At 37.1% G+C, this 23,414-nt stretch overlaps 3 protein-coding genes across 6 annotated transcripts in view; 1 reads left to right on the top strand and 2 right to left on the bottom strand.

Annotated features, from left to right (window-relative positions):
* Positions 1 to 1,084: 1,084 nt before the first annotated feature.
* LOC140753220 (7SK snRNA methylphosphate capping enzyme) lies at positions 1,085 to 7,135 on the bottom strand. Its single transcript, XM_073087691.1, has 5 exons — positions 5,783 to 7,135; positions 4,420 to 4,610; positions 3,514 to 3,878; positions 2,685 to 2,909; positions 1,085 to 1,749 (listed from the first exon to the last, which is right to left on the bottom strand). The coding sequence occupies exons 1-5, from the start codon at positions 6,811 to 6,813 to the stop codon at positions 1,204 to 1,206; spliced, it is 2,358 nt and encodes a 785-aa protein (XP_072943792.1). The 5' UTR covers positions 6,814 to 7,135; the 3' UTR covers positions 1,085 to 1,203.
* A 375-nt stretch (positions 7,136 to 7,510) lies between these two features.
* Ncd (kinesin-like protein Ncd) lies at positions 7,511 to 10,412 on the top strand. The gene is made up of 2 exons (XM_073087657.1): positions 7,511 to 7,660; positions 7,986 to 10,412. Exon 2 carries the CDS (start codon positions 7,986 to 7,988, stop codon positions 9,846 to 9,848), a length of 1,863 nt encoding a protein of 620 aa, XP_072943758.1. The 5' UTR covers positions 7,511 to 7,660; the 3' UTR covers positions 9,849 to 10,412.
* Positions 10,413 to 12,483: 2,071 nt separating this feature from the next.
* Positions 12,484 to 23,414, bottom strand: part of IP3K1 (inositol-trisphosphate 3-kinase-like protein) — a 90,193-nt gene continuing 79,262 nt past the window's right edge. For 3 of the 4 annotated variants that reach the window (XM_073087797.1, XM_073087800.1, XM_073087798.1), the window contains 2 exons: positions 13,989 to 14,153; positions 12,484 to 13,629 (listed from right to left, as the gene is read on the bottom strand). In XM_073087797.1, the coding sequence (XP_072943898.1) occupies positions 12,712 to 13,629; positions 13,989 to 14,153 (1,083 nt within the window). In that variant the 3' untranslated portion in view covers positions 12,484 to 12,711. Of the gene's footprint in view, positions 13,630 to 13,988; positions 14,154 to 14,260; positions 14,485 to 23,414 lie in introns of those variants that run through there. The other variant, XM_073087799.1, reaches the window with a different exon arrangement.

The following is a 23,414-nucleotide window of genomic DNA, read 5'->3' as shown; positions in this document are numbered from 1 at the left end:
TTTACTAGTCGGAATTAAATAAAAATCCGACGTTTCTATTGTGGGGGCCTCTCTTTTGCGGAGGCCCCGGGGCTGCCGCCCCGGTTGCCCTCCTTAAATCCGGCCCTTGCGATAGTGGCTACCACTTACCTACCATGCGACTGTTGGTAATAATTCTTCAAATTATTTGAAACGAGCAAACGATCGACGAAACTGGTTCCTTTACTAAATATGTATCCTTGATTTATGTGATACAAAATGTATATGTAATGATACAAATGTATGATACGGGGCCCCTGGGCTACACTGGCCCCATGGGTAAGTAAAAATTCGTAATGTTATCAACAATCAACAATTTCACTTAAAACGGTTAGGCTGTATTTTTTGGAGAAAAAGATGCCATAAAAAGTACCCAACGTGCATAAAGATTTCAATTCAAAGATTAAAAAGATGAAAAAAGGAATTTGGGGACCCCCAACAAATTTTCATACAGGGGCAGTTTAATGTTTTCTATGCCACTGTCTACAGGTCTATCTTAATTTGCTATCGTATTTATTATAAGCTCATAAATAATAAATATATTCTACTCACATTAACTAGCGCTCTCGATTTGGAAGTAAATTTCTATGGCGCTCTACCACGCACAATAATCACAGAAGCACATCACTGCACTTTTACAAGATTAACAATAACAAACTCACGAATAATACCCGTACGGAAAAAATGCGAAACAAACATATCAATCCGGCAACCGTCCACTGTCGTCCACAATAATATTAGAAATAGAAGAGTAGTTCATAAAGTTGATTTTAATGTAATATTATATTGTAAAGGTATATTGTAAACCTTCTGTATACATAAAATTATAGGACTATATGAACAATTATGAATTGTTAATTCTGATGTACTTTGTACTTCCGTAAATATACTTTGAAAAAATTACCTCAAAATGGGATATCAAAAGCATTGGATAATGTATACTAATAAATAGAAAAATGCTTACATAAAATTACAAAAATATGCTTACAGATATATTTTTAATGTAAAATGGACAAATACGGCTGGGTCCAAAGTGTAAGGGGGAGCAATAAATAAAAGCCATTACGACATTACGAATAGGTATAATATTATAAAATATTTTCAGCCTATCAGAACATAATCCTAGAGGATCTAACTTGATATTTACAAAGATAAAAGAAAGGCGGATGAGCCACTGCGTGGCGTTCAGTCCTCGGGGGGCGGGAAGCCGCGCGCGGAGAGCGGGTCGGGCGCGGGCTCGGCGTGCGGCGCGGGCGACGCGGCGGGCGACGCGGCCGGCGACGCGCTGCCCAGCGGCGACGGCAGCGTCGCGTACACCGTCGGCCGCGGCGGCTGGTACGACGGCGCGTACGAGTCGCTGCGCGGGTTGTAGAACGGCGAGTCGTCCGCGCTGCAGTCCAGGTTCGGCGAGTACGGCGTGGCGGCGCCGCACGACGGCGCGTCGTCGCTCGGCCGGTACGCGGGCGCGACCGGCGCGTACACGGTGCGCCGCGGCGGCTCCGCCTCCGACCGGTGGTGCGACGACGGCGCGTACGCGTCCGACCAGCGCGCCTTGCTCGGCGTGAAGTCGCCCTTCACGTACAGCTGGATCGGCCGCCGGAAGCCCTTACTCGCGTGCTGCGGCGTCCCCAGGATGCAACACTTGCTGAACCCGACCTCCGGCGACAGCAGATATTCCCGGAATTTGTTGGGGTATAGTTCAATTGAATTGAAATTCTCATAGATTGTTGGCTGAAACAAACAAATGTAATAAAGTTAATTAATTGCTACATGACATTAAAATATGTTTAAATGATTAACATTAGTGACTGAAATTGTCTAACAGTATTTGATGTTTATATTTATGGTGTTAGATATAAAATATTATTAAACGAATCTGTGTTTTTATAAGATCTACCAACAGCTCCAAAGAAAGCATTATTTTCAAATATGAGGTCTATTTAAAAATAATGCTTTCTTTGACCGGCGACCAATCTTTGAATTTATTAATGTTAGATCGCATTTATTGAATGAGCTACCAAATATCAGTTTTTAGCTTAGATTTTTAAGTTATCTATGATTATTTATTAATGTGGTAACTCTATCTAAAATAAATAAGTTTTCAAGCAATGTGTTATCAGTAATACATATGAAACCACATGTGGTATTTTATCATAAACCTCAATATGAAATGACCTGTCTGTAAAGTGAGAAAGTAAAAAATAATAAACCTACTTTAAAAAACTAAAATGCGACTGATATAGACTGTATAGTATACAGAAAAAGGCTTTATATACAATATATAGTTTATATTAGATTTTTATCCATCCTGATTGATCATGTTAAAAAAATGCATGAGGCTTAGAATCCACGTAGCGTTTTACTTCCCGGAAAACAGAAGCGCATCACGCGTATAAATATGAAAATGAAAGCAAATGACAACTGCCGATTTCATAGCGCGACTTATTTCCGCTGCGACGAATATAATTCGATCTTCTTCCGTCCTATGGCTACTATGTTACGGCGGCAGCTTTTGAAACTAAACAGCAATTCCGCGTCCGCAACGAAAGCGGAAGAAAAACGCTCCATGTGTTATCACTGTGTAAAACATTGCACACACGAAATGACTTCAAAGCAATTATTACTCTTTCCACCCTAAGTTCAGTGTTAAAAATAAAAGTATATACCGTTAAACGCTTCTTCTTCTTATAGCTAGCCCAGTTCTGTGCTTCTATCACGAGTTTGCCGCCTGGACGGAGGTCGGCGAACATGCGTCGGAAGGCCCGCTTCAGTCCCGCATCGCCCCAGTTCAGGTGCATCCACTTGGTTGTGGATAAGCAGAGGATCAGATCGAACTGGGGGCTCTCCATGCCGGAGCCCACTGCCACCTCCTCGCGGGGCACGTAGTTGCCCTGAAATTATTGAACGATTAATTAGTAATCATTGAAAGTTTATAGAATTCGTCATTCGCGTAATTTTATTTCTATTTTTATGAGATTGAAGTAGCAAACGAGCTTGATGGTAACGTCTGATGGTAAATGGTCACGGCCACCCATGGACGTTGGTGACCCAATTATTAGGAAACATGTTCTACCACCATAACAATAGTGAGTGTTCCAAGGAACTTTTTGGTGACCTACGTCACCATTCCTCCATCGCAACACTCGCCGAAGGATGACGTTCTATCCACACCAACTGGACTCGTGGCGGTCCTGCACGGTTCGGTTTGCGCGGACGTTCTTGTCACTAACGTGCAACATGTGGAAAGAGCCTCAAATGTCCTCCTGAGGTACTCTCGGAGCGCTAAGACATGGGGCTCTTCAAAAAGGTGCAAAAAGAGCCCTCCTTCAAAGCCGGCGATGCATTGGCGACTCCTCTGGTGTTGTATATGTTCATAGGTGACATTGACTACTTTCCATCAGGTAGTATGTCTGCTTACACAGCATTTACTGCAACCATTTACATCAGGCATACTCCCAGCCCATTTGATATTTCAAATAAACAAACAAAACTCACCTGTTTAAATGTTACATTATATGGGAATGTTAGTGGAGTACTTTCAGGAGCTGGAGCCGCCAGGGGTCCGTATAGCATACACATTGATGTCGGGAAGAAAAACTGTCCATGATCTTGCTTATTAACTGCCTTGCGATTTTTCCTCGGCCTCCTAACCTTCCTGCCACTCAAATTCTTCTTGGAATCATCATCTTTATCCTGCTTTGGATCCATATCAACATTACTACAATCATCACATTTATCCTCCTTGCATTTATCACACACCAACTTCTTATCATCACCTATATCAGACTTCTTCTCATCATCTGTCTTTGGTATTTCCGATGGAACAGGCACAAAGGATTTCAGATTTTTTCTAGCTCGACCTGAAATAGAAAATAAAAAATCTCTTAATATAAATTATAATGTGATCAGTGATAAAAATATAATTATTTTAAGAAAAATTATGTGGTCACACCTTTCCGCATTAATTCTAACTTCAAGGTTGATTGTAATGTGGATTTACTATTATTATATACATATTAGAATTAAATGGCAAAAAACTATGACCATAATTATTATAATTATAGCAACCTTCTTTTTTAATAGTTCAATCCTACATTAAATGGTATTTCCAGTCAAGCAATGTAGGTTTGACAAGATAAGTAATTCTTTTATATGATGTTTTTATAAGATAAAAGTACCCAAAGGCTCATGCAGTCCACATGATGGTAAGTGGTCCCTGCTGCCCATGGAGGTCCATAACGGATTACATATAGAATGTAGGTTGTAATTGAGGCCAAACAGTCCTCATCTCCACTATGATCATCGCCACATATCCAAGCCATCTACATGAAATGGAAAAACTACTTTTGATGATGATGTTACAACAATATCAAGGAAAGTTTTAAGGTAATCAGAACTTACCAATAAGCACTGAATCAATATCTATACCAACTACAGATTTAGCACCAAGAGTACGAGCCACAGCAATCGAGATGTGGCCAACATTACATCCAATATCCAACACATCCTTATTCTGGAACAAATGCCGATGCATTTCAAACACTTGCAGACGGATGTCCATCATGGCGTTCAAGTTGCGGTAACCATAATATCTGAAACAGCAGAATTAAAATGTATATATTTATTTATTATCTAGAAGTAGCAATCGAGTATGCAGTCCACATCTTATTTTTATAATATAGGAGTAGCAGACGAGCCGAGTGATGGTAAGTGGCCACCCCACCTACTACCATCCATTGACGTCTGGTATCAACCCTACACAAGATTAGATTGCCATCTCAGGTCGGCCACAAATGCTCAGCTACCCCTGATGACTACGCTGGAAAGCTTGGACCAATATGTCTCCCTTCAAACCATAACATAGCAACACAAAACATAAAAATATTCTTATTAGACAGATGTGACACTGGTGGCTCCAAAATCAGACGACAATTGATTCTACCACCAAACCAAATTGCTGTTATTTTTATTAATTTATCATTATTACTTTTTTCAAAACAACATTACTTAAAATAACATACTAGTCGGTCAGTACAGCCTAACATTGTAAAATGAAAGACGATAAGAAAACCTCTTACAAACTATTAAATGTTTTGTGTACTGTGGAATTATGATGTTTACTTAACACTAGCTATAAAAATTTCTTACACATAACATACAATCATATAGCCACATGATTGCATCGAAAATTGCAATATCCTATGTAAATATCAGCTATAGCTATATATAACTACCTATGTTATTGCATTCGATTTTGCAATATCTTGTATGTTTGTCTTTAACTTCATTCTGTAAACTAGAATGAAGTTAAAGACAAACATGAAAGATAAAATTTAATCTCATCAGTAGTAATTATTTACAACAACTAGAAACTTTCAACTGAAATGTTACTTATAAAAATTATTATTGGATACATCTTAATGATGTTTTGCTAGACGGAACAGTCAACATATTAATCTGAATTGCAGTGAATTCTGGGCGAAAAAGTAAACACATTCAGATAATATAAACTGTCTTCCTATTATGGTTCAGTAGATAAAGTCAAAAACGCCGAAAAATAAAATACTATTGAATGTGCACAGGACATACTAATTCAAAGGGCATATCAATTGGTTTTTGACCAAATATATATGTGAAAAAAAACACTGATAAATTATAAACATACAGGCAGACACAAGAAAGTGTCTACACTTCTACCACAGAAACCACTGCACCTTGCGAATTCTAACATACTTAATAAGAATTATAATTTGAAAGACCATACCTATCATAGTTTCCATATTGATATCTTGAATTTTTGGGGTGGAATGTTGGTAACTTCTGTTCACTTTCAGACAAGCTCTTTAGCTTGGTGCGATGTGGGGAAGCTGGACGGTCGGTCACCGCCGCGCGAGGCTGAGGTCGCGCTCGCATCCAAGCACCAGGCTGGGGCACCACGGGGCTCACTATCTTGTCCAATGAGTCCATACGTCGCAGCTTCTTATTATCCTTCCCCTTCTGTGAGGCGTTCTCACTTTCACTGCAGGATCTCTTGCGTGATTTTGATGTTGATGGCTCCGGTGGAGGTGGCTCCTTTATACCTTCCTCCGGTGGAACGGTCACTTCAATCGATGGAGTGACATTCTCTGTTGTGCGCCGCCTTACTCTAGGCTTCTTACGCGGCTTCCTCTGCTGCATCTCCAGCCGCTTCTCATACTCTTCATTATCCAGCGGCTCCATTAGATTCAGAGGGTCCCTGATGTTAGGGGGTATAATAACATCAATTTTTGCCTTGTGCCTCGGTGGTGTCGGCAAAGGCGAAGATTCGGGTGTCACAGCATTCATAGCTCGATTAATGTCCTCATCCTGCAAGCTGTTGAGGTTCAAAGGATCCGATATATTACCGCCAAGAAGAAATTTCGTTGGAGGAATGATAGCTTCCTTGCGGGGCCTTTTGTACGGCAAGAAAAACTTGGATATGGAGGGAAAACTTTGTGCTCGTTTCCTACTTTGTTTAAACTTTGTGCCTTGGTGAACCCGCCTGACCGCGCTTCTCTCGGTGCTATCCTTGGAAGGCACGTGGCTCTTCTTGCCATGTCGGAACTTTTTCTTGGCTTTTTTTGCGCTTGTGCTGATCGCATCTCCTTCCTTACAATTTGCGTCACCGCCAGGCGGGTCCGCGGTAGCGCTCGCATTCAACGATTGATCCGTAGAATCAATCGCATCATTTTCCGAAATATCACCTGCATCATTCTCATTATTCACTATTTCACTTTTATTATCGCAAGCTAACACATTTTCTTCCGAACTGCCCATTGTAGAATAATTCACATATTACAACTTTTTCGTATCAAAAATCAAATTTACCGCCACACCGGTTCTTGCAAAATGCACAAGGACATCCGTCAATGAGTGATAAACAGGTTTAACAATGCTATTGTATTCGACACTAAATGTATTTTATAAAGAGTAGTTTCTACAATCGTCCAGATCACTTATTATAGAATAATCCTAGGTTCTAATACTACATACACTGCAAAAACAACGCAATTTTCTAAATATCTGCCACACCACATACAAGACACCTAAGCCAGAAAATGGCAATTAGACATTTCTCACTCAGTGTTGCCTACCCAATATTAAAAACGCATGTGCACGTTTCTACAGATAAAATATATTTAATTATTTAATATTTTTATTATATTATCTGTATTATTACTATATATGTGTTTTTTGTATATATATGTTTTTTTTAACAATTCATTTAAAAAATATAGATTTAGACCTGTACTTTTAATATGAGTATATATATTTTTAATAAAAATTCTTCATCTTTGCATTTTTATCATACAATTTCTATATCATAATATATCGTTTATAGGTTTTGGTTATTATCATTAATTAGAAAATATTTTTTGATTACCATTATTATCTGATTTAAAATATTTATTAATATTTTATATGTCTTTCTTAGTTATACTGCACTACACATGTGTGATCCTGCTTTTATATTTTTTCATATGGCAAATCCTTATCTGTAGCGTTCAGCGTTCGAATTTTGAATTTTGTATGTCCGTTTTTCGTTTGTAAAAGTGACAAACGATTAATCGTGTGTGTTGTTTGTGTTTTGTGTTAATTGAATGTAGTGTTAATAAATACCGAGGTATGTAGATTTAAAATAAGTAATCAGTATGCAATTCCTCATAATAATATAAATCTTCTTTCGTTTAGCTACGTTAATGTTACTATATTTCTTAATGAATGTAGTCTCCCAAGTTTGACAAAACAATAATAATCAAAAACTAAGAATTTTAACGGTCCTTGAATAATAATGTTTACTGACCATTTTGTACTATATTACTAGTTCAAGTTCTGTAATTTTTCCTTATAATTCCCAAGAAATGCAAGTTCAGACACTTCCATGTTACGTTATCTATCGTAAGACTAAAAAGCCTAATGCTAACAAAGTATTTTTGACGTCATTGCAGATGTCGCGCATACCAAAATATCCCACGATTTCCAAAGAAAACCGGCCAGGTCTTTCGAATATGCGGAATATAACAAGAACTATCGGTAATGGCCTCAGTGACGCCGACAAAAAAAATCTACTTCTGAATCATACGAAGCCTGCACGCAATGGCATAACGAGCGCCGCACCAGCGCCAGCGCCGCGCATCAAGAGATCAGCGACAGCACCCACCACTGTTAATGTGCCCGCCAAAACTGCAAAGGTTGAGAGAAAGCCTGCTACTGTTGCTCCAAAAATACCGCCATATGATTATAAAGCAAGGTTCAACGACTTGTTAGAAAAACACAAAACAATCAAAAGTGAATTAAGCGATCTCAAAGATAAATACTTGGAAGTCTCCGATGAGTATGAAAAAAATAAAGAAACAATGGAAAACAATTCCAATGAGTTGAATATGTTAAAAGAAAGATCAAGTGAATTTGAAACCATCAAAATTGATTTTGAGAACTTGAAACAGGAAAATGAAGAATTACAAAACAAAACAAGATTATTGGAGGATGTCACCAAAAGTTTAAAACTAAAATCGGCACAACTTGATAAACTTCAAGCTGAACATAATGAATTATCGAGGCAACATAAAAGTCTCAAAGAAGAAACTGAAGCACTGAGAGTATTGACTGATCACCTCAAGAAAATATGTATTGAATATGACAAATTACAACTTGACCATAAAGAAGCACTTGATACAATTGCAAAAAATAAAACAGATTCTGAAGCGTTACAAAATATTCTAGCGACTATGTATAAAGATCAGAGGATTTTGAGAAACAATATTCAGGACTTGAAGGGCAATATCCGAGTGTACTGCAGGGTACGACCACCTTTAGAGTCAGAAACTTCCAAGCCTTTGTACAATCTAAATGTTCTTGATGCTTGTTCAATAGAGGTTGAGAAGATTGAACTATTAAACTCTGCCAGAAAAGGCAAGTCACAACATTCATTTACCTTTGATGGTATTTTTACACCACACTCTTCGCAGGAGGATGTCTTCGCAGAGGTTTCCCCAATGGTCCAGTCTGCTTTAGACGGCTATAATGTTTGTATCTTTGCATATGGCCAAACTGGCTCAGGCAAAACCTACACCATGGAAGGCGGTTGCGGAGTGGAGAAGTATGGTATTATACCACGTTCCATAAATATGATATTCACTTGTATGGAAGATTTGAAAAGAATGGGTTGGGAGTTGACAATCAAAGCATCTTTCCTTGAAATATATAACGAAATCATATATGACTTGCTGGATTCAAGTAAGGACCAGGCAAACCATGACATTAAGATGGTAAACTCGAAAGGATCGGACTTGTATGTGTCCAATTTAAAAGAGGAAGAAGTTAAGAATACTCATGAGTTCATCAGATTCTTGTTATTTGCCCAACGTAACAGACAAACTGCGGCTACATTGAACAACGAACGTAGCTCAAGATCTCACTCTGTTGCCCAAATTAAGATATCTGCAATAAATGAGATACGGAAAGAAAAGTTCACGAGTAACTTGAACTTGGTAGATTTGGCTGGATCAGAGAGTGGGAAAACAACTCAGAGGATGGATGAAACTAAACACATTAACAGATCGCTGTCAGAGTTGTCGAAGGTGATTTTGTCTCTACAGACAAACCAGTCTCATATTCCGTACCGAAACTCCAAACTGACTCATCTTTTGATGCCAAGTCTCGGGGGCAACTCCAAAACCCTTATGTTGGTCAATATCAACCAATTCGATGAATGTTACAATGAGACACTTAACTCCCTAAGGTTTGCCACAAAGGTAAACAGTTGTAAAGCGACCAAAGCTAAGAAAAACCTTACAATGGTTGACTCGTAACTCTGGTAGTTAATTTTAATCAAAACTTTTTTAATTATGACTAAATATAATTTACTTAAACCACCATTTTTACCACCTGAATTATGTTTGTTTGTTCTAATGTTTCTTATAAGAAGAATCCAAGTTACTTTACTCAATTTTGTATGTGTAATCTAATTTTTTTTTATTGGTTTCTGACATGATATATTGTTACACCTTAGACATGAAATAAATTGGTATTTCAATAGATAGTTAATACTAATAATAATTAATTGATACTTTAAAATAAAAAACAGAGGTGTACTCCTGTACTTGTAGTAGGTTAGGTCCTGCCATATTTTTTTTAAATAAAACAGTTATTTAACTAGTAACTTTTGACATTAAAGTAATATAATATTGAATTTAACAATATTTTCAATAATAGTTATTAATGTGTGCATTGTGACTTGCATTTTAATACTCTGTGTTATTTTTAAAAGCAATTGTAACATTAATTATAGATTTATTATTTACGTTTTTATTTTAGATGTTAGTTTAGATTAAAAACAGGCTTATAAATAAACTTTGTTACAATACTTTAAATAACTTGGTTATATTTTCTATACCCTTACTTCCAGGAGTTTTATTACTAAATTGCTAATTGTTCATTTGTTTGAATATTTATCAAACAATATTTATTTATTAACCAAAGGCTTGAGATATATCCAGTGGTTTGAAATTGCATAGGCACTTATTAGACTCGGTCCTATACACATATTTGTTTTAAAATTCTAAAAAAAATCCTTTATAAAAAGTAAATTACAATTCAATAGTATAACTATATCTCTATGCAGTATGTCGGTAGCTATACCTCAGAGTAAAGATTATAAATATTGGCTACCCACTTACCTGTTGCTGCAAATAGGAATTCCATAACCACCTATTTATCTTAAAATGTATTCGTATATTGATTACTTCTGCATTTTGTCGATAGATGGCACTATATTGTTCTGTGAAACGTATTTGACTTCACGATTCCTGCGTCCATGTGTTTTATATAATACTAGCTGACCCGGCAAACTTTGTACCGCCTCAAAATCTATTTATCAAATATATTTCATATAAAATGTAGCCTATTTTACTCGTGGATAAATGTAGCTTTCGAATGGTGAAAGAATTTTTAAAATCGGTCCAGTAGTTTTTGAGCCTATTCATTACAATCAAACAAAGTTTTCCTCTTTATAATATTAGTATAGATTGATTATTTAAAATAATCTTATATATAAAATTCTCGTGTCACAATGTTACTTACCGTATTCCTCCGAAACGGCTTTTCCGATTCAGCTAGTGATAGATAAATATTGTCACACTCGGTGGTCTATCTAAATATACTCTCAAGTAGTTTCATAAAAAAAGTATCAATTGTGATTATTCACGTTTAAAATTTATTAGTCTTGCTCTTGATTATAATTTATTTTTATTTAAAAACAAACTCAATTAAAAGGTTATTTAATTACTTGCGGCTATTTTTAATTGAATGAACTGGCATAATTATATACCGTTTTAATAATCGTTACCTATAAGAATTGTTATTTTAGATTTAACTTAATTAAAAACCTGGTTGGATCTCATCATAGTATAACTAGCTGACCTGGCAAACTTTGTACCGCCTCAAAATCAAATATATTTCATATAAAATATACATAACATAGGCTTTGTTACTCGTGGATAATATAGCTTTCGAATGGTAAAAGATTTTTTAAGATCGGTCCAATAGTTTTTGAGCCTATTCATTACAATCAAACAAACACACAAAGTTTTCCTCTTTATAATATTAGTATAGATATGTAGAATATAAAGTAAATAATTGGTATTAAACCCCACTATTGTATGCTTAACCAAAGAGTATATTTACAGATCGAAAAGGTAAGGTTCATAATTAATTCATGACTCAACTGCAACTCTTTACTTCTTAATAGCAACAATGTTGACTAGTGTATTCTATTATTTTTATAACCACCATTAATTAAGGAGTTATTTAGTCCTAAACGTAACCTTTTTACACTTTGGGTGGGACTAGCTTGTAGGTGTCCATAAATCAGGGGTCACAATCAGGTCAAATGAACTATATTTACATTTCGTATTTTTTAGATGCATAAAATCTATAATCGACTTTGATGCCCTAGGAGGATTTAGGATTCCAGCTTAGTCCTCAGGGGTAGCAGCGCATCTGTGGCCGACCTCGGGTAGGAATCTTATCTGAGGTTGATTGCAGATATCCATGAGCGGCAGTAGCCACTTTCCATCAGGTGGACTGCATGTCCACATGCCCTATTTGCTATTACTAAAAAATAATCAAATATACGTTATTTTGTGGGCTGAGTCGTTCTGATGTATTTAGAAAATAGTCTTATAGGAGTCTATATGTAGAATAGTTCCATCGTATCATAAAATATATCTTATTCGATTACCAATCTCGAAACTGGACAATTTTACGTTTGTATTATTTGAAAGCCTACAAGGTACCTTTAAGTTATGCTTGTAAAGACGAATTCTTTTATAATATCGTTATTATTAAATTTCGTAGATTAAAAAAATATAATGAATTTCATTTTTATAACTTGTTGGCACCTAATGAAATTATTATTTAAAAGGGCATAGAAAATAAAATATGACATAAAATCATGGTACTATATATTTAATTATAATAAAAGACTAGATCACATTATTGGGCGATACATAAATCGCGTTCTCTTTCATATGCACAAACACAAGCGTTTTTCTGTACATCTCCATGCCATTGCTCGGGCGCAAGGCGTGGCATACTTAGTGGCACAAAGGCGCGCAGGCCAAGTAAGCGGTCCCACGACCGCGGGGCTAGTCCAGGAGTTCATTCCGTGGCTGTTCAACGCGACACGTCAGGTTCTGTCGCGTCTGACAACTTGGCAGTTTCTATAGTTTCAATCAATCTGTCTAAACCATACAGAAAGCCTTCTTCGTGATTTCCTTGATCCCAGGGCGTGCGATGTGTCACCTGCATACCATCAGGCAGCTGTCGCGTTTTGGCGAAATCAATCAACCATGCGCCGACGCGTTCGTCGTCGTAGATGATGAAGATGCTGCTTCCGACGATTTCATGGTTTCGGAAAAAGTCAGATTTTTCGAAAAGGCTTCTGATTTCACGGAGGCGAGCAGCAATGGCGCGACGAGCACGCTCATCGTGACCGAGGAATCTAGCTATCGTCGCTGCTAGTTGACGCGGCTCTCGTACTTTCTGGAGGTCGGTAAGGGGTGGCTGACCTGGTAGTTTCACTGCCTCGATACGGAAACCTTGTTCGGCGGACGATGATTGTTCTTCACGGAACTGCATATAACGCAACTTAGTCACTGCACGCGCTGCATGTTCCGCTTCGGTGGGAGCGTTAGGGTCCAACCGCACCATTTTCTCGTAAAGGTCCGTGCGAGCACGAGCGTTGCTCACTTCATCTTCTAGGAAAGTACGAGTGCCCATCTTGATGTCCATGACGTGAGGGTCACGGAACCCATGTAATAAGTCCTGGAGTTCAATAAAATGTTCTCCAGCGTACTCCAGTTCACGGTAATAGCGCGGGATAGCATTACGCATGTGGGGACAAGCGGCGAGTGCTTCGTAGGCGTCCCTTTCAGGGTTGTGAGAGGGATGGTCGCCAGCGGAGCGTCGCTTCCACACGGTCCCAGGGCCGGCAGGGGCCAGCGAGCCAGGGTGGCCTGACAGCTGGAACCATTCCGATGATCGTGATTTTAGCAGAGCGTCGGATGCGGGTGCCGACAATTCTAGCGCATTCTGTAACAATGAAAAAAAAATTAAGTCACTATAATTTAAAAATATACCTATATTAAACCTTTCGAAAAGATACTTTATTTCAAAACTGGTTTTCAACAAAAAACGCTAATGTGGTTATTATATACGTGACATTATACATTTGCATTTAAATTCTTTATTAAAATATGCATTTAATATATTTATTAATACCTACGTTATGAACATAAACCAAATGAAGGAAATAACTATAAATTTAAGTTTACTTTTTTATAGAATTGGATTCTATTGATAACAATTATATTACAATAAATATTGTTTGCAAATATTAAAATAAAAAGGTTAAAGGTGGAAAAAAGTTTTAAATGAATATAAATACTTACAATAGCTAGAAATTTGAGTAAATCGGAGGGTTGAGAAGAGGTTGTTGTGGGTGCGGGCACGGTAGCGGGAACGGGCTCTACGGTAGAGGTGGAGCGTCTCCAACGTTTGAAAAGAGCTCCCTCATCCTTGCTTCGCCAGCGCTCCTCATCTTTACCGGAAGCAACCTGAGGACAATGGAAAACACACGTTGAAAACACCTTCTGTACAATGCAATGAAACACTGACACTTCCTTATAAGGATTAGAACACTGATCACTTTGTGATGACGTACCGCTATAATTTTGTTTGCTGCATAAAGCAGGCCGCCGGGGCCGAGACGGCTCAGCACCGACTGCCGAGAGACACTATTCATCTTGCTGGTGACGGTCATTGCGTACGAGTGAGTGCGACGGAGGTGCGAACACGAATGAACGATATAAAGTAACGCGCAAGTAGCGATCAACGCGAGTAAACTGTCGTGTGCTGCTAGCTTGCGAGTGGTCTCGGTGGTAGGGACGCGTTTGCATTTATAGAGGCCTCGGATTTCGTAGGCGTGACGTCGGCACCGCGCCCGCGCCGCGGCCCGCCCGCAGACGACTCGCGTTAAGTTTTCCTTGCCTAGCTCCTCTGTTTTTCACCGAACTTAAAACTGCATTGTCGTATAGAGCCGACGCATAGTGGCGCCTGGAAAATACACGTCACTATTCGACGCTTCATTTATCTATGTAAACAGACCTATCTAGTAGAGCTATAATCGTTCATATGTGAGTTAAATATTACCTTTAGTTGTTTTATTGAGTTTTTAAAAGCTTGCCGTAAATTCAATCTTGTTAGATTGAGTGACCAGTAGTTCTTGTTTTTGGTACTTATAAATTAATTTCATTGAAGTACATAATAAGGGAAATGTAGAGCGAAAGAGAGTTTCTCCAAAAAAAGGTTATATTTGGTTCAGAAATATAAATTCTGAAAAAGCTAAATCACGTTCTATAATAGGTATATTTTATATCTATTACATAATTCCCAGAACTGCTGGTCCAACCTAGTCACTATGACATCGCGAAATAGGAAAAGGATAAGTATTCCGTTGAATTATACTGAAAAGTAAATCACTGTTTCAAATAAACGCAATAAATAGGTTAATTCATGCATTTACCTTATGACCATTTCAAACTTTATTATTCATTATGCTATATTTTATTTCGTTGACGTTAACATTTCGAGTGGACAATATTTGGTCTTATCACAGTTTTTCCACAAGAGGTAGTAGGTACATTTATTTGAGATTGTAAATCTCTTTTCATGCCACGTCACGACCTTACAGTGTGCTCAGACTATTTTATACGAAAATTGTACATACCCAATCTCCTTATACTTTAGATAGATAACATAGACAGATACTTGCCAGCATTTTAACAGCGCAAGAAAATGTAAATGGAACTTCTAATGATAGTAATTTTATTGACATGGTTTATATAGGGATTTATTTCCGTTCATTATCTGAAATCCGAGGACGTCATATTATCGAAGAAATACATCAAACTAACGTAGGTCCAGAGTCCCAGACCATAAAACACGAGAAGCGTAGACGTAATGAGCATCTAAGCATCAAATAAACAGAATAACGTTAAACATACGTTTTATTACTACAAATCTGGCGTCAATGATCCAATTATCGCTATCAAATGAACAGACAGTACATAAACCGACGTAAAAGGGATGTGTGTATACGGTACATAATAATATGTGCTAGAGATGTTACGGATACGAAAACGGAGATTATTGATATGATTTTCAGATCTGGACACGAATACATGAAAATACAAAATGGTTTTTTTTTTTTATAATATAAGAGTAGCAGACGAGCATGCAGTCCACCTTATGGTAAGTGGATACTGCCGCCCATGGACAAATCCGCCCACGGACATGGACTGTAATGAACCCCAGATAGTATTAGATATTTCTACCTGAGGTCGGCCACAGATGCGCCGCTACCCCTGAGGACTAAGCTGGAACGCCTCGCAAAGGTCTGTCTCCCTTACCGCACATACCAGTTTCGTTTATAGTTACGAATATTATGACATTATTTCAGTTTATCGGATTATTACGCATACTTCGGATATTAGTTTTTTTGGAAAATGAAAGTACCAAAATGAAATTTAAGTTTTTTTACGTCTACTATTTATGCGTCTCATTTAGAATCCGCCCCTATCCGAAATTATCCAAAATTTCATATCAGATTCGGTTACGGTTTCGGATCGATAAATTATTTCGTATATCGGTTACGCTTACCGAGGTCCATAACATCCCTGATATGTGCTTGTGATAACAACAAGAATTCATAACTTAAGCGTGTATGTAACACGCTTCTTATACGTAACCCGAGCAGACAGCGCAAACTGACGTGTAGGTAGTCGTATGTCCTTCGTGGATGACGCAAGGGGAGACACGCTCCACTAATATAGTGACGCCTATGCTCCTACCTCGACGGTGTACAAAGTAACGCTACCACCGAATTTGCGCAATAGAATTAATCCGTAAATTAATATACGTATAAACCAAATACATTCAGAAGTAGCTAGAATATGCAAAAACTTTATAGGGACGTCGGTTTTAATTTTAGATCAAAATGTAATTACAAAATCATAATTACACTACATATATGCTAACATAGAGTAAAAGGTACCTAATAAATAAAGATCGTTTCTCAAATTGTAAATACAGTAAGTAATTTCACTACTTACGTATTTATTAACCGACTTCTCAAAGGAAGAGAGATTATCTATTCGTCGCGTATATTTTTTTATGTATGTCCAGCGATTTTTTATGTATAATAAGTATTAGTAACTGTCATCACTATATCAGAACTATCAGTAATTATATTTGAACAACTAAATATAATTATTTAATTTATATACCTACCTATCTGTCTAAGTGTAGGTATATAAATAAGTAGAAAAATCCAAAACTTACAAGTCATTTAAGTTATTTATTGAATTTTTATCCTTGCCTATTTTTAAAACGTTAGTTGTAAAGTTAGTTAGTTAGGTTAGTTATAAACTTAACAGTACTTAGTAGCCGTAATATTTTGGGCTAATTGCACCTTTTTGGTTCTCGAGCTCTAACAAACCACGTTTTTAAGGAAAACTGACTAGACTAGCAAATAAATCTTGCGATTAACATTGTAATATATTTAAACATCACTTACAATTGTACCTAACTTATTTATGGTTTATTACAGTTAAGGAATTTTAACTGACATTTAATTACGAATGATAATATTTATGTACACGTGTATATTTTAAGCCGACGCTAATATTGTAAGTAGTATACAATAAATGTTTTACAATGTCGTAGACATTATCTACTTTAATATGAATGTCAATTTCGAATTAAGGCCAAATCTAACTCGTAACTAAATTAAAATGACCTGTTTCACCGGCGACTAACTGAATCATGAGTGTAATTGGAGAAATTATTCTATTAACGTCCACTTGTAAACACATGGCATGGCACATGTTTCAGGTACATAAATATGATATGTCTTTGCTCTCAATTATTTGATTGAAGGAATCGTTCGCACAGTGGTCAGAATTATACCAGAATTATGTTTTATTATTAAGACACATAAAAACTTAGCAGTGCTGCCCTGCCGAAATCAACGACGCCGTCCATTGCAATTAAGTTTGCGTAGTGCAACACGCCAGTTGTATTTCGATGTTTACTTGGAAAATGGTTTCGGTATCAGCATGTCCTGCGACGCGATGCCGCAATTATTTTACAAGGACATCTCACAACAACGCATCACCACCGCACCGTTTTATATGCCCTAAAGCTCATCAATACGTATAAAAAAGAAAATCAGTTTACAAACAAAGGACAAAAAAGCAGCGAACTGTTGTCTTAGCCTATTCATAGAAGAATTATTTAACCGTACAAAAAAACCAGATATTATCTTTGAAACGCCGAGCGTCAACGTTCGCTGACGATGATTAACACTTTCAGCCTTCAAGAGATTAGTAAAGTGCGTTGTTTGATTGTAACTGAAACTAAATATATTAACTACTGATAACCAAGAGGGTCTGATTGAAATAATAATTCTAATTGAGATAAAAGTTAACACCTGAAAACATAAAACCATTTTATACACATAAAAGCATCAAACATTTAGGTACAGCCACACAATATCTGAAGCACAAAATGAAACTTTTTATTTTGCGTCTGAAGTCAAGTGTATATGAATTGTGTTTAAGAAACAAGCTACGCATACGCGCCCGGATTTTTAACTACAAAATATATGACTATTCAGCGATTTGTCACCGCTAATTGAAATAATTAAACAAATATATCTATGAGTAATACAACATTCAATGAAGATTCATCTCTTGGAAATATAGGTAAATACATGACGCACCAAAACAGCCGTTGAAAGCGTATGAAAACCCATCACAAAATAGTTATGATACTTTATGAAAAAGTAATGTGTAAATAAAACGAAAATAAAAAACCTAAACACTTGGAGGACTATAAAAACAGCTTTTGTCCGATGTATAAATTACAAAGTAATCTTTACGAGAAAAATATAGTTTCCAAAATGGAGTATAAAAAACTAGAAATAGCAGTAAAAAGTTTCATATTGAAACTAATACACCAAATTACCACTCTCTCACATTGATCCTTAAGTATCCCCAATGGATTAGTGAAGAATTTCAACGTAGATAAGTAGGACTTTCAAATATACTAATAGATGGTAGTATAAAAAGAAGGATAAAACGACCATTTAGTGCTGTCCGAGATAGATTATGTTCCCGTTAGAGCCGTTCCCTAGGGACATAAAATAAGGAATGCGAGAATTAGATTAATGTGTCGGTTACCGTAATTGATATACATGACGTTTACTTTAAAGTCGTAGAGTTTAAAGGTCTCCGTAGTACGAACGGCGACACCGCAACGCCGTCACACATTTTGTGCTTTAGTTAATTTATCTACCTTTCTTGTATCACCTGTAGATATTAAGCATGTTACTATGAATGCTTAATGTATCCTAGATAATTTTAGTATGGTGTGAAGGGTGTGTTTAGACATTTATGGTGCATTTATCTTTTTTTTTTTTTTGTTAACGAGGGGGAAACCTTCAAAAGGTACCCGGTGCCGTGGGAGCGACACAGTGTTGTGGGACTCTTACCGCACTAAAACCCCCCCGCTGGCCGTCCTCTGCGCTGCGTAAAGGACTCCGGGATCTCCAGAGGAACGCAACCGGATTCCTCTTAACGCTGCGCCCCGTCGGGCTCCGCCCAGGTGAGCTTGACGTTCACCACACCGTCTAGTGTGCAGGACGGTATGCGACCACACATACCGCCGTCCTTCCCGGGGTCGCTGGCCGGGCGGTTCGAGCTCCCACTCTTGCCGCCCGCAACCCTGAAAGCCCCTTTTAGTCGCCTCTTACGACAGGCAGAGGATACCGTAGCCCTATTCTGGTCCCGGAACTACAGGGACAGCATTTATATCTGCAGACATCGTAAGTGTCAGACACGGTACGTGGATAAACAAAATTATATCGTTGCATACAAAGTGTATGAATTTATTTATCTTACGAACATGATCGCGCGAAGACACGGATCAAAAAAGTCAAAATATTGTATAGGAAAATATCTGAAACGCCACTATCAATGTTTGTAAATATTAATAGGGCCTTATAGGTATGAGGCAAAAAAGATGTTTTTCAGGATCTGATGGCATATTTCCAAGATATGCGATGGTTACTTAGACCCATGTTGCCTACATCCTTGTTTGTTAATGTTGTTTGTTAAAAATCCTATATATAAATTTTAAATGAAGCATTATATTGTAAACGACTGTTCTAAACATAACATGCAATTAGAGTTAAGAACGAGTTATTGTTTAAGTAAGACTTAGCTCCACAAAGAAACAATTGAAAGTAATCTTTCCACAATTACCAAATATAACGCACTAAAGGCTATGCGGAAATTTTCCATGTTTACAATATTTCTATGTAAATTTGAAGTAAAAATACCTACGTACTTAATAATTTTAGAAATAATTTCTTATTTTTTAAGTTTTTGGTAGAGTCATGACAGGAGCGTTAGAACTGTTGGTTTATATGTTTAATATACTCTTACCATATTGACTATGCCCAAAGAACTTTACTAGAATACAGCACCAATTACACTAAATAGGTTAATACCTAAGTGTCTTTGTATGCAGACGCATCTTATCACATTTTAAATATAAAATAATTTAACAATCATACAAGATAACCTACCCTACCAACGCGAACTGTAAATTCCCTGGGTTTCTGTTGAAGTTTGAAGTCCACACAGGTTTATCGCAAAATATTTGACGACCCGCGTGGCGGAGCGGCCACTTTATACCGGTTTGACGCGCAAAGGGTCCCGGGTTCGATCCCCGGCCAGACAGATATCTAAATGATGTTCTGGTTCTGGCTCTGGGTGTTTGTGTATTTGTCTATGTGTGTGTCCATGGCACCCACGACACAGGGAATCCTAGTGTGGGGCTGTGAGTGTAGAAATCGTTTATTTATAATATCGTTTATTTTTAATATGTAATTAACTTCAACTAGAACTCCTATTTGAATGTTTAATTTCTAATAATGGACGTACTTTAAAGGGAGCTTTACCAATGAGATGCATTTAACAGAGGACATCGATAAAATCTTTAGTACTTACAGGGATCACCTTAATTTGATATCACCTTGATGCCTTCGAACACATAATTCAATAAAGTATGACCTTTCCCTTAAGTAATAAGTTTAACCAACGTTTTAAGTACTGTACTTGAGTCAAAGTCAACAAATTCATTGATGCAGTGTTCTTGCAAAATTTTTACCCATTTTTTTTTACTCTTATGATTTATAATGTTAACAAAAACAAGAGATCTGTCTACTTATCTTGTCTGTACCAAATTCTTTTATGACAAATGAACTTGAAGAGCCAATTTAATAAAAATAATCAATTCTGCTTCGAACACAATTATTTTTGTTCTATTTAGAATAAGTCTACAGATCACAAACTAACGGCGAGCTAAATGTTCTACAGCCTAGAACGGTCTATACAAACGTCATCCGACTGTACACGGTCTACAAACTCAGCTGCAAGCCATATATGGCCCCACCTACTCAAATTTCGAACATCTATTTTATTAACCCGTACAAATTTGGTTACACACAATAAAGCATGTTTTTAAGCCATTGACGTAATACAAAGTTTCGTGTCATCAGTTGCTTAGCTGACATTGCAACCATATTTGCAAATTTTGTAATATCCGATTTAATACTGTGTGAAAGCATAAAATATAAGTAAATATCTACTCCTAAATATGTACTTAGCTTTCTTATAACATAGAACTAGCAAATGATCATGCAGTCCATGTAATGATAAGTGGCTACTGCCGCCAGTAGTTCATTCCTCTTTGAGATCGATCAGAAATGCGTTAATACCCTTGAGGATTAAGTTGCAATGCCTGGAAAAAGTATATCTCCCTTACCACACCCCTCACAGTGGAACATAACAGTGCTTAACATTGCTATTATTAAGCAGAAATAGGTGTGGCGGTGGTGCCTCCGTAGTCAAATCACAAAGGGTTCTCACCACCCTCGTTACTACAAAATATTTGACAAAACTCTCGTGTTTCAAGTGCTGACGACACCATTCAATCGTCATTGGCATTCTTAATTATGATTTATACCTCGAAAAAGTGTTTGCGCAGCTGTGTTCTAATTTAAAGGGTGTAGATCTTATTTACACAATGTTCGTATGACGCGACTTCTGTTCTAAGTTTCCACTATTCTAAGTTTCAAGTGCAGTATCTCCCTCTGACGTAAATGAATTTCAAAACGGTTCAGATTACAAATTATACTTTTCGTGTAGGTAGATATGTACGTGTTGTGAAGTGCAACGATGATAAATGTTGTTTATCCTGCTTTTTGATGGCTAAAGTGGGTCAAGGTTAAATTGGAGGGTTCGAGGATTCATCAGATGTAAATTGCAGTGTAGTGCAACTGCACTGAATACAGGGCCGGATTTAAGGGAGGGCAACCGGGGCGGCCGCCCCGGGGCCTCCACAAAAGAGGGGCCCCCACAATAGAGACGTCGGATTTTTTTTTAATTCTGACTAGTAAATACTAGTAAATATATATATATATATATATATCTTTTCCTTTGATATCTTTTTTCGCTGTTCTACCTTTATCTACAGTACTTTGTACACAAAATGAATACTAGAAGAATCTACCTGCGTTTCACAATAAAATATTTATTGAAAAACCCAACTGAAAAAAAAGTTCATTTTATTCGGAAAATAATTTGGGGCCAGGGGGCCTCCACTCCTTAGTGCCCCAAGGCCTCTAGACCTCTAAATCCGGCCCTGACTGAATATATTATGCGTGTTATTGGTACAAACAGGTAGCTTGAAAGTCTGAATTCTGGGAACAAATGCATACAAATTTGTTTGATCCAGTAAACATGTAATACAACTACGTTTTAAGTTCGACTTATCTAAAATAGATATAAGCTTTATCTTCTTTAGTTCTTATCTATAACTACCAACTGTCCGTAACGCATGAACTACAGTAATGTAATGCGATTATGTTATCACAATTAGTTTATTTATATCTAATCTATTGCATAACAATCATTGCATTCGTTGTAGGTACTTTACCTATACCTATTTCGTGTATTTACAAGAAATAGGTATGCACCCAAAATCATTCAAGATCGATTGAGTATAGTATAGACTTGAGTGATAGACTAAAATAAACAGTTAAGTAATGACCATTTTGGACCAAAATAGAAACATTAGAAACTGATGCCCAAATATCTAAAAAAATCATACATACCTACGGCTCATCGTAAGGACCTCCCTCTTTGAGCTCGATAAAACAATAATGTATTTTATTAGGTTTCTTGATTGGGTTAGCAGGTCTCTGAGCATATAATTTATAATGATAGTTGATTTAAGAACTTCCAGTGAGGTTAATTTAAAGACCTTGCTCAGCTCAATTCACCTGCCTACTTAACATTAAGATTTGGTCAAAGTTCTTCAATCATGGAAAACGTGGATATAGATTTATACTTTATACATATTAACAATTACATATAACATTAATTTCACCACAATACCATGTTTAGAGGCGGCGGCAGATGAGCTCATCTTGACGCACCACGCTTTCAACAAAAGCATGTTAGGACAAAAGAGAGGAATGCGCTTTATAACATTACCACATGTATATATCGCGTACTTTTCCGATGTTGACAATAGTATTACAGTGGTCGTGTCCGTATGTATGTCCATATCAAATATGTTTAGCACTAGCTAATAGATTACGCTCACTCTGCGCCGGCGCATCGACACGAGAGATAGAAGTGTGTCGCATATCAGAATAAACAAAAACAGGTACATTGTTTTACAAG

The sequence above is a fragment of the Epargyreus clarus genome, unplaced genomic scaffold (genome assembly GCF_041222505.1).
Source record: "Epargyreus clarus isolate Ecla_fem2 unplaced genomic scaffold, WU_Ecla_fem_2.2 ptg000026l, whole genome shotgun sequence".
Taxonomy (NCBI): Eukaryota; Metazoa; Arthropoda; class Insecta; order Lepidoptera; family Hesperiidae; genus Epargyreus; species Epargyreus clarus.
The sequence above is the reverse complement of the archived record's forward strand: the minus strand, read 5'-3'. Positions and strand labels throughout refer to the sequence as shown.

Excerpts from the sequence above, each read along its gene's own strand:
- LOC140753220 (XM_073087691.1), bottom strand. The coding sequence starts at position 6,813 with ATGGGCAGTTCGGAAGAAAATGTGTTAGCTTGCGATAATAAAAGTGAA. Across the intron at positions 4,611-5,782 it reads CAATATGGAAACTATGATAG|ATATTATGGTTACCGCAACT; the intron begins GTATGGTCTTTC and ends CTGCTGTTTCAG. Across the intron at positions 2,910-3,513 it reads ATAATGTAACATTTAAACAG|GGCAACTACGTGCCCCGCGA; the intron begins GTGAGTTTTGTT and ends CAATAATTTCAG.
- Ncd (XM_073087657.1), top strand. The coding sequence starts at position 7,986 with ATGTCGCGCATACCAAAATATCCCACGATTTCCAAAGAAAACCGGCCA.